An 11662-nucleotide genomic window follows, 5' to 3' on the forward strand; every position below is an offset into this window, starting at 1 on the left:
TAGCCACATAATATGCTTATTAAAAAAAGAACAAAAACTGTTTGATCACGATAAAATAAAATTATTTAGACCAAGACTCTATCTTGATAGTGTTTTGATAGTCCTTTTTTAGCTGAAAGATAATTTGCTCTCAGGCGCGATGACCAGGTATAAACAGATGTGGCGCCATCTACCAGCAGTATCTCAGAACCATCATAATGCCGGTTTGTTTAAATAATAAATCAATTGTAAATAATGCCGAACCGAGCCTGACCCTCTGAAATGCCTCGCAATAAAGCGGCAGCTCAGCGTGATTGAAGACCAACCGTTATTAATTAAATACACCGATCTACAGCAACTTTAGGATCCTCATATCAGAACATTTACTCACGTCAGTCAACTCTGCTGTCACATCTGAGCAATCGGCGGGTTTAGCGTCGACTTCTGTGAACACCAACGTTGATTCTGTATTCCCAGTGACATTCCAGTCTTTTCCCTCATAGAATCATATTTTTTTATGCGTTTTTTTCCCCCACTGCATCTTGGAACATTCTTCATTGTTTTGCTGGGAGATGCTAATAGCCGTTAGCCGCTTCCTTGTTTTATCCCCTGCTGTGCATGTGCAGTACGTACTTCCGTTAAAATCGTAAATAAACACGAAAGGCTTTATTTACTAACAAACTGAGCAAAAAACAAAGTATAAAAACACTGAAATAGCAACTACGACTCCAGCAGGATGGGATAATCTTTCAGAAAAACTTTGTATACAATTAGAGTGAGCTACTGACATATGAAGAAATAAAAAGTAAAATATTGTGGCTATGTAGCTTTAAGGACATACAGAGGTCATGCTAAACCTCAACATCTCAAATGCGTGTTTATTTGTGGTTTTCAATCTTTCAGAAACAAGTACAGCATTCAAACAAAGCAAAACTGATACTTAATAATACATTGTAACTTTTTTGGAGCAAATGTTTTAACCTAATTACAACATTCTGTTATTTGTTTGTCATGTTTTTGTTGTAATCACACAAAAAATCTCTATGCAGGTAATAGAGAAGAGATATTTCACCAGAGATTCAGGTCAGGTGGGTTCTGCTTTCGCTTTTTTTTTTGGCAGTCAAGAAACCACAATGTCTGACACAAAAACATTTTGGGGAATCGAGAGTGTCACTTTTTAAAAAAAAAAACTTGGTTACAAATGTAGCTTGAGGTGTAAATTATAACAGTGTTGTTGTTTTTTCTTTCATTTCCTTGCAGGATTCCAGGCTTTACAGACAGAAAAAGGTTCAACTTCAAAAGTTTGCACTATGACTGAGTTTTGGTGGGTTTCTTTGAGAGGGGGAATTTCTTTTTTTTTTCTTTTTTTTTTTTCCATCATCACAACTCTGTGGGTTGTCATGCTGGAGATCAACCAACAAAAACAACCCCACCAACACGTTTTCCTGCATGATATTGTATTTGATTGGTCCTAAATGTAAAATAACACATTTTATGTAAATAGTAAATAAATCTTTCAGAAATGATAGGCAAGATCAATTATTAAGAAGTATCGTTTTATTTTGAATGTACTTTTTTTCCTGCTATATGCAAATACTTTACATCTTGTTGCTCTCCTAGAGCGTCTATCAGTTTTCTACACGTAAATTGTATTAAACCTTGCATTTAAAAAGGTTGCCTCAGTCCTGCATCACTTTCTTGATCCACGGCAGAAAGTAATGGACCTTAGTGAAAACATGCGGATACGTTTTGTTTTCACAGTCGTCTTTAAAAGTAAAAGCAGCAATGCCTTGGACCTTGTTGTTGCAGATGAGAGGTCCACCGGAATCCCCCTACAAAAAGGGCAAAAGGAAGAATTGATTCAGACTTTTAAAGGAAAAAGCATTTTTTTCTCTATAAATGAAATGCTTGGGGGGGTCATGTTCATCCGATGTATTCATCACTTGATCACCTGACATATTCCTCCCCTCCTTCTGTCAAACTTGGTGCAGATCATTTGCTGGGAAGTGAAATTTTCTTGCCAGATATTTTTGCACTCAAAGCTGAATTGGATCTTCTCTTCGGCCTCCCTCAGAACATCTGAAGGAGGTTTTTGAGGTCCAGTTTTGCCCCAACCAGCAACTTTACAGTACACATTGGCAAGAATTTCCTCATCTTCTGCTGGTAATTCAATTGTCTTTACATACTGGCTGAGGTGGGCTTTTCTTTCCAACTGTTAAGAGAACACATTGGAGAAAATAACAATTAACAGTAAAAATTTAACCTTTGTAAAATTAAACTTTAATGTGTCCTTTTGTTATATAATTTCGAAAAGAAAAAGGTTCCTTTGGGTCTAATATATATGGTGTCTTTTTGTTTTCGTTTTTAATTTAGATTTTTGGAAAAAAAAAACATGTTTGACAGCCTCTAATGCAGCACAATATGTTTGATTCCAGTGATGCTCAAAGTTCTGCAAACCCCTGTTAAAATGCTAGATTTAAGTAACATAGAAAAATGTGACCATGAAATTATGACTATGAACGTTCTCACCTTTAATTTGATATATAGCTCAACTGAAAGACCGATATTAGTGAAGAAACTACACAAACATAAAATATGCAATTAACTGGTAACAAAGGTGTACACAACCTTAAACTAATATTAACTTTAACCAACTTTTGTTTTGTTTTTATCATTCAGTTTTCTTTAAAGGAAGTCTATCAGTATCCCACATCTTGACTTTGAAATATTTGCACACTTTGTCTCCCATAAATCCTCCAAATCCCATAGTTTGGGAGGATATCTCCTTTCCAGAACAATCTCCAGGTGATTATCTTTTTAATTTATTTTTTTTTGTCAGATTTAGTTCATGACTCCGACCATTTCAAAACTTTTAAGATTCCTAAGGAGACGTTATTTTTTTTATTTAGGGACTTTGAAATATGCGTGGAGTCCTACAAATCTTTATAAAAATGCTCGTTGTCTTCAGCTTTCTAGCGAAAACAAATGTTTTCAGCCAGAATTAACCTCTATGTATAACCTTTTTTTTTTAAATGTTATCCGTCTTGACACAAATGTCCAAATCAAATGATGATTCCCGACAGTAAAACAGGGTGGCAGCATAATGTTGTGGGGTTATTTAACTGCAGGAGTGACAGATCCGTTTCACAAAATACACTGTATTGTGATAAATAAACATCATTTGTTGGAATTGTGTGCTTCTGAGACATAATATTTGACTGAACTTGAATTATAAATGAATTACCAGAAACAATAATCTGACATTTCTTTTTTTTTTTTATGTGGGCAAATTTTAAATTTGAGTTTACCTTGAGTAGCATGATGTCATACACCAATCCCCCACTGGAACTGTATTGTGGATGAACGTGGTACTTCCTCACACCGATCTTTTGTTGACTTTTCTCCCCTTTGCTAATGTTATGTGCGCCGAGTACGACCGTCATGTCTTGGTAACAACTAGTAAGCAAAAACATTTACTTTAAGCACAAATGCTCAAGAATTCATACTTGGCTACATTTTCCTTATTGGGGTATTCTTAAATAAATATTTTATGTGAATCTTTTGTAATATGCACATCTTTATCGTTGCCAAACAGACTCACTCTTTGCAGTGTGCTGCGGTTAGAACGTAGTCCTTCCTGATAAGCATCCCACCGCATACATGCTGTCTTTGAATCTGGAGTGACGCCATATAGGGCCTGGAATGCGGCTTTGCTACACTGCCACCTGTTATACCACTCTCAGTTGCTCCTTAAAATAAAAAAAATGGGTTATTTAGGAAAAAAAACTCATGATGTGCTTTTTTTTATTTCAATGTAACAGCAAAGATGGACACAAAAAAATCTGTAGCTTAAAAGTTGCTTTGTTCGAAGGAAAAAAGATTTCTTACCGTTAAGTTGGATGAGTAGGAGGCAAACGATACCAACTATGCGTACCATGCTTGCAGGAAAAGGATGTCTGGCTTGCAGAGAAAGAATTAACACTTTGGCTTGCAGAGCCCCTTCACCACCTTCAGTGATCGGCCTTAAAACTCACAAACGGAAACTTGGTGGGGAGGTGTTGGAGAGGTTCATGCATGGGTGAAAGCTGTATTCACACCTGCCCCTTCTTTGCAACAGTTTGCAATGATTATCATAAATAGTCAGGAAATGTCCAAACAGGGATGTTACTGTTGTGTGCATTTTCTCACAAAATGTGAATTACTTCATTGTTAATTATTCTTTTATTGCATTTAAAGTTTTGTATGATTTTCAATCAGTTATTTCTTTTAGGTGAGACTTTCGCAATAAAGCAAACGGTTCTGTGATTTCTAGTGTGACTTTAAGGCAGATTATTTCGTCTGATGGTTGACTTTCATGTAGGTACATTTAGGTAAATTAGGTATAGAAATAAAAAAAAAAACACTTTAAAAACTTACATTTTAATTGTGTGCATGTGTGTGTACTTGTTTTTGCAGCTGAGTGAGAACGTTTGTTTGCGGCTTTTACTAGTAAAATGAGGACATTTTTTTTGGTCCTCATTTTTTTTTTGGGCTTAGGGGTTAGGTTTATGACTAAGGGGACAAGTAGGTTTAGGGTTAAGGTTAGGCATATACTCGTAAAAATTAGGTTTAAGGTTAGGTGTATATACTCGTAAAAGTTAGGTGTAAGGTTAGGCCAAAGACTTGACAATGAATGGAAGTCAAGGCAAGGTCCTCGCTTTGTATTTAAAACAAGGATGTGTGCGCACATTTGTGGTAAGAGGTGGGGGTTTCTTGGTCAGAAGAGTTTTAGTTAACGTTTTTTTTTTTTGTTTTTTTTTTGCGGTTGCATTTGAAACTAGGGGAAGATATTACAATGTTTTCTCTTTAACAAGACACAAACAGACCACAGTCAAATAGAAAGTAATGCAAATCATTACCATAGACCAATATACTTAGCATGTCAAGGCTGCATACAAAAAGTTGTTAGGCTATTGAAATGTTGGCGGTTTACCAAATATAGAAATATGTATATTTTACAACAGCAGCTGGAGATTTTAAAAGGTCACTTTGGGTTTAAAAATGAATTAAAAAACAAAAAGGAAATGCTAACCTTAACACAGATTTCAGTGTTATGACACATTTTTGAAGCTACACAATCTTCTCTTCCTGTGAGACAGTTTGCTTTCGTTACCTGATAGGTTGTAAGAATGATGCCTTCAGCTTTATAAACTTTTTAGGACCTGCCTAAATGTTTTGCATCTGAGTTTTGTCTCCTTACCCAGGTTTCACTCATTCAGTGTGAATATTCGGTAGGTTAGTTGAGCAGTCAATTAAATCATTGTAACAACACCAGCAGATGATTCGGCTCCCTAAATAAACTCGTGAAACACCCCATCCACTCTTCTTCCAGTCTTAAGGATTGTGATATTTAGTTCAAACGCATCATTAAGTTTCCTCTGATTAGAGGCTTTTGACCATTGAGAAACTTTCCAGGTAAGACCTTACCTTAAGGCATTCAGCAGTTGCAGCTCATGTTATGAAAAAAGGTTTTTGGGGTAGCTCTTGAAGCTCAACTTAAGCTGCTGTCCATCCCTAGTGAATCGCCCCCAAACTATTGAATGGGCTTTGTTTCCTCTTAATCCTCTTAAATGTTCATCTTTGCCACTTGTGGCCTTGTTTCCCTTCCACTAATAGGAGCAATACATATGATATTTACTGTAAAATCAAACTAAATCAGTCTGATTTCTCAAATGGGATGGAAGTAACATTCCCTATAAACAATCAGTCCTCTCCATCAACAATGTCTTGCGTCACGTTTTTCTCCTTTCAAACCTAAAGGTACGGTCCGGAACTACCTTGGTTCAGAGTGTAGCCCGCGTTTACTTCCTGGTTCCTCGGCCAATCATATGAAAGTTCCCAAAACAGCATTTGTTATTTTATCTTGGCAAAAGCGCAGCAGCCTGTAAACATGGAAGCCAGTAAGGGAAGAGGACCAGAAATAGAACGGAATAAAACATCATATCCTGTCTAAGTAAACATTAAGAGCAAAAACAGACAGTTGAGTAAATGGTGGGTCTCCATGAAAGGCACCATGTATGTGTTGTTCTGATTTTAACCACTAAGTGTCATTCTTAATCATTGTTCCTTTAACATTCCAGTTGTATGCTTTGATACCGCACTATGTTGGCATCTGGAGTTTCTGTTTGACAACTGGCAACAGTACTTTCTCTTTGTGTTAACTTGATGTTAGCTTCCAGTCTCTTCCACCATTGGGTCCCAGCTTTTTTGTTGTTGTACCCTTTAAATCGTAGCCAAGCATTTTAAGGTACCAGGGGCGAGCATTTCTTCTCATAGTTGAGCCTTATCTTCCCAGGATATACGAAATGTCTCGCAAATGCACTTCAGCTGTCATTGCGTAGCACACTAAGTCAGATGTTGTGAATTGCAGAATGAATTCCAAACCCATGCAGGTCAAGGAGCCAGACTATACATCCTTGTAAAATGACTGCAGTAAAAACCATTAAAATTAAATCTGGTTTCAGATTTATAACTGAAACTAAATCCACAATGTCCATTTTGAATTAATCATTAATCCATGATTTGATCCAAATGGGACATTATGTAGCGACAGCTTGCTGTGTTTTACAGTTGTTTGCAGCTTTAATTAAGTAGCTCAAACTCAAAGGTTTTCCAGTTCCATTCAGACTTCTCAGCGAGATAATTATTTTTCACCAGCTATCCAAAAAAAAAAAGAAAAGGCTAACAAATCCAACACTGAAAATAGGGAGGTATTTTGCTCAGGTGTTTCTCGGTAGGTACCTTTTTGTGGTTTATATATGTATGTGTACAAAATCAGCAGCTCTGGTATTCACAGAACAACAGCCCTATGGCTACCCATTCCTGTAACTAGGAAAACAAAATGGTAAAAATGTCATGTATAGTCTAAACTGTTCCATTCCCCCCCCCGCCCTTTTTTTTTTTTACCAAGATCCATCAAAAAATAAACAGCCATATATATTTATTTTTTTAAATGCAGCTTTATTGTCGAATTTCCCAATTGTAGACGGAAGTAAAACATCAAGATTGTTTTTAATTAAAGCAGAAGATTTGTCATGCTCTACATTACAGGCTTATTACACCTTTTTGTATTTATATGGAAGATGAAGTGCGCCCCGCATGGGCCTTATTTCTGCATTATCTTGTTGATCCAGGGAAGGAAGAAATGAATTTTAGTGAAGACATGTGGGTACGTTGGGTTGTCACACTTGCCATCAGCAGTGAAAGCAGTTATGCCTTGAAGCTTATTATTGCATATAAGAGGTCCACCAGAATCACCCTGGAAAAAAAGACAAGAGGACATGAAGGAAATGCTTCAGAAATTCTAATAAATGTTAGGGAAAATTTGGGAGCATTGTCACTTGTTCATTTTGCTGTTTAAATATTTGTTTATATGAATCTTGATGGAGTGGATGTAAAGTTTCAAGGCCATTTACCTGGCATATTCCTCCTTTTTTCTTGGAAAACTTTGTGCAAATCATTTGCTGGGGAATGAAATGTTTCTTCCAAACGTTATCACAGTCTATGTCCGATTGTGTCTTTTCTTTCGCTTCTTTCAGAACAGTTGAAATAGGTTGCTTTGGTCCAGTTCTGCCCCAGCCAGCGGTAAGACACTCAAGGTTGGCAAGTTTTTTCGTCTCTTTTTTCGGCAGCTCTATGAGTCGGACATTTTTATTCAGTGTGGCATTGTTTGCCAGCTGTAAAAGAAAGGGCAACATACATTAAAGAACCTCAGCAGTTACTCAAGAGTGTTAACATTTCAGACAAATATTAATCTTAAACGTCACATCATGTCAGAATTTATTTGAGTAGGCCTTTAAAAACCTTAACTGACTAAAGTAGTTTATCCGTGCATCTCAAATAAGACTATATATACTTAAGTAATTACATTAAAAAGTAAAAGCCATCTAATAATTAGATTTGTCATACTGATTTTTAAGATTATCACAGTATAGCTAATGAAAATAGGGTTAGGGTTAGTCACTTTGTATGAAGTAAAATATATACATATGACTATTATAAAAAAGTAAGTAGTTTTGTTATGACTGACACAATAGTGAGGACTGACTCAACATTTGACACCTCCCACAAGGAGAACAGGCTAAAAAGGTCTTTGATAGGGAAAATAGCTTTTCACAGATTGCTGTAGTCACACATATCAATGGTAAGTTGAGCGGAGGAAAAGGTTGTGGTTGCAAAAGTAACAGACATCACAGCTTGCGGAGGATTGTTGAGTAAAGCCCGTTCAGGAGTGGGGGACATTCACAAGGTGAGGACCGCAGCAGCAGTCAGTGCTTCAAAACCCACCAGACAGGGTTAGAACTGTTTGGCATCGTCTCTTAACCAGAGACGATGCTAAAAGCAGCTTATCTGGGTGAAGGAGAAAATGGACCGGACTTTTGCCCAGTGGTCCAAAATCCTCTTCTCGGATGAAAGTAAATGTAGCATTTCATGTGGAAACCAATGTTCCAGAAGCTTCTTAGGATCCTGGGTGAAGCATTCACAGTCCGTGGTGATTCGGCCATGTGATCTGCTGGTATTGGTTCACTGTGTTTTCTAAACCGCAAGTCAGTGTAGCTGTTTAAGAATACTTTATAGAGTACATCATGCTTATCTTTAGCTATAAGCCGATTTCATTTTCTAGCAGCACTTGCGACCGGTAAACAATTTCAACAGTACCCCTTTAAATGCCCATTACATCACTGAGCATAGCTGGCCAGCAAACTGGCCTGATCTAAACGCCATAGAGAAGCTTTGGCTGACCGAGGAGTGACACCATGGCTAGCAATGCAAATGAACTGAAAGCAACAATTTTCAGCCCTGCTGAGTACTGAGTCCATATCCTGCACACTGAGTGGGAATACATTTAGTATAGGACATTATTTATGTTGATAATTCTCATTTTTATTTGTTGTATGTAGTTTCTAGAAAAACTAAATGTGGGGCATTTGAAATTGACAAAATAAACACGTTAAATATATCACTCTTTGTGTGATAAAATGTATATATAATGACTTTCACTTTAGAGTGACTTACGGATTTATTTAATTTCTGATTTATTTTAGACGCTACTGTATCAGAATTAAAACGAACACTTTACACTGAACAAAATACTATTTTAAAGAAATTTTTGTCTTAGTTTACCTTAAGCAACATAATGTCATAGTCAAATTTTCCTTTGAAATTTGGATGCCTGTAGGACTTTGCCACTTTGATCCTTTGCTGACTTTTCTCCTCCTTGCTGATATCATGGGCTCCGAGCACTACCTGGTCACTTTGAAGGTTTGAAAAATGAAAACAAAAAACGATTATTTAATCACTTAGCACTGTAAAAAAAAAAAAAAACTAAATTGTTTAGTAGGAGAAAATAGGCATTCAAAACTCCATAGTGATTTTCTTCTGATTTCCATTATTTGGATGTAATTGTAAAACTAGAATGGTAATTCTTATTGTAAATCATTTAACAGCAATGGCAGCAATGAAATGCTATAGATTGTGTACATTTTTAACTTAGTGTTACAGTAAGACATACGGTTTGCAGTGTGCTGCAGTTAGCACAAAGTCCTTCCGAACAAGCATCCCACCACATATATGGACTCTGTTCTGCTGGAGTGATGCCATGTAGGGTTTGGAATGGGGCTTTGAAACTTTGCCTCCAAAAATCCCACTCTCAGAAGCCCCTTCAATAAAGAGAAATTGTCAAATTAAAAAAAGAATACTGCAAAACCTCTAAACTTACTCCTTGTGAAATTACATGAAAAAAGCGCCCCCTCCCATATACACATGTCCTAAATAGAAAGAAAAATACCTTTTAAAACATCAAGAAGTCAGTTTATTTAAAATCTAGACTTACCAGTGAGACCAACCAGCAACAAGATGCAAATGATGCTCCCAGTGTCTATCATGGCTGCCCTGACTGAAAGGTTGCAGAGTCTGCTTTGCTGGCTCCCCTCACACCTTTTTTATATAGCCGACCCCCAAACTGTCACACATGTGGGCAGGTGTGAAAGATGTTTTTGCTCGCGCACAAATCTTGCTGTTGCATGTCTGAAGAAATTCATCAGGAAACTCTTAAATGTTTTTTGTCTGCCATTTGTCCAAATTTAAACAGTAATTTTATTTATTTATTGTAAACAGGAGTTTTATTGCATTTAAAATAATTTCTGGTGTAAACAGCCTGTTTAAGGTTATGTCAGATAATTCGAGTTCAGACTTTGACTGGGCCATCTGAAACCTTTATCTTGGTGGATCATCATCCTGTAGCAATACTGAGGTTTGTTTATTTGTTCTCTAATTTCTTTCTTTTTTTTCTTTTAAATGTGTCCTCTCTGGCTGTGTAGCATTAAGAAATGCTGTCGTAATGCCAAACAGAACCCATTACTGCTCCATTTTACTGCATTACTGATTTTTTTTTTTTCTCTAATTTCATTAGTTTGGGGCATTATGTTCTGGCAACCTGTCTAGTAGGTACCCTGACCCTCGCCCAATGACCACTGAAAACAGACCCCCACGGATGGAAGGATGATAAATTGATTTTTGGGATCTTTTAACTTTCATCATGTTGTTAGGTTATACAATATTTAAATGATTTCTTGATTCTAAAGGTTCAACAGTTATCTTGCCTGGGTGTCATTTGTGAAACTAAGTTTTACTATTGCAGTTAATCACATTTAGTAATAATTTGGGCCTCTTTGGGCCTGGATGGCTTTTCAGCTTTAAACAGAAACCAAGTGCTCTTCACAGTTTTCAGCGACACTGTGAAGTTTGCTAAGCAAGGCAAGAGTGTGAGGTTTCTGATTTCTTTTTCAGCATCTAAAAAGATAATGGGAGACATTATTGTCTCCCATTATCTTTTGACTTGTTTTCTTCTTCACAAAACTTAAATGACAGAGTTGGATGCCATTCAGTGCAGACCAGTGAACTTGTGTGTAGGCTACTTCAATATCAAAAAGCAGACTGGAAAATATTTGTGTGGGGAGTTTTGTGGAAAAAGAAAAAAAAAATAGGACACACACTTGCTCACATTACCCAGGTCACTCGTCTATCAAAGGGAAAATTACTATAAACAAGCAATTTCTTGTGTTTTACTTTTGTGAAACAAAGAGTTATACACAATTGTGTCCTCTAGATGGAGCTAATTAGCAACACACTGTTGCACTTCACAATCAGCCCTGTACTCATTAAAATCAGTCCATACAACACGTGAGCTAGTATTACTCCCTTTTGTGTCTCTTGCTCATCATAAACCAAGTTTGCTGGATTGTGGCTCTGTCTGGAATACAAAGTTAGAAGATATGGTATTATATATATATATATATATATATATATATATATATATATATATATATATATATATATATATTTAGAAGGCGACTGTGGCTTGATTAGTCGTCTGGCAATCAGAAGGTTGTGGGTTCAATTCCAGCTTCCCCTTGCCACGTGTAGATGTGGCAAGGGGAAGGGCAAGGCACCTAACCCCAAATTGCCTACCAAGCTGCAGAGCTGCATCTCGGTGTATGGGGAGTGTTGGCCTAGTTGTTAGAGCAGTGCGCTTGCACTCAGAGAAGGGTGCAAGTACCCGGTTCCATCCCCAGCGCCTGCACTCTGGCTCCCTGAGCAAGACCCTTAACCCCTGATTGCTCCCCGGGCGCCGCACATGGCAGCC

The 11662-nt window shown here is 37.1% G+C and overlaps 2 protein-coding genes across 2 annotated transcripts; both read right to left on the reverse strand.

Annotated features, from left to right (window-relative positions):
* Positions 1–1551: 1551 nt before the first annotated feature.
* On the reverse strand, positions 1552–4399 carry LOC105919139 (mast cell protease 4). The gene is made up of 4 exons (XM_036134312.1): positions 3581–4399; positions 3288–3435; positions 1931–2191; positions 1552–1811 (listed from the first exon to the last, which is right to left on the reverse strand). The coding sequence occupies exons 1-4, from the start codon at positions 3667–3669 to the stop codon at positions 1659–1661; spliced, it is 651 nt and encodes a 216-aa protein (XP_035990205.1). The 5' UTR covers positions 3670–4399; the 3' UTR covers positions 1552–1658.
* A 2558-nt stretch (positions 4400–6957) lies between these two features.
* Positions 6958–9906, reverse strand: LOC118562017 (mast cell protease 1A-like). Its single transcript, XM_036134313.1, has 5 exons — positions 9851–9906; positions 9530–9677; positions 9142–9271; positions 7434–7694; positions 6958–7276 (listed from the first exon to the last, which is right to left on the reverse strand). Exons 1-5 carry the CDS (start codon positions 9900–9902, stop codon positions 7124–7126), a joined length of 744 nt encoding a protein of 247 aa, XP_035990206.1. The 5' UTR covers positions 9903–9906; the 3' UTR covers positions 6958–7123.
* Between the last annotated feature and the right edge of the window lie 1756 nt (positions 9907–11662).

This window comes from Fundulus heteroclitus, unplaced genomic scaffold (genome assembly GCF_011125445.2).
Source record: "Fundulus heteroclitus isolate FHET01 unplaced genomic scaffold, MU-UCD_Fhet_4.1 scaffold_793, whole genome shotgun sequence".
Taxonomy (NCBI): Eukaryota; Metazoa; Chordata; class Actinopteri; order Cyprinodontiformes; family Fundulidae; genus Fundulus; species Fundulus heteroclitus.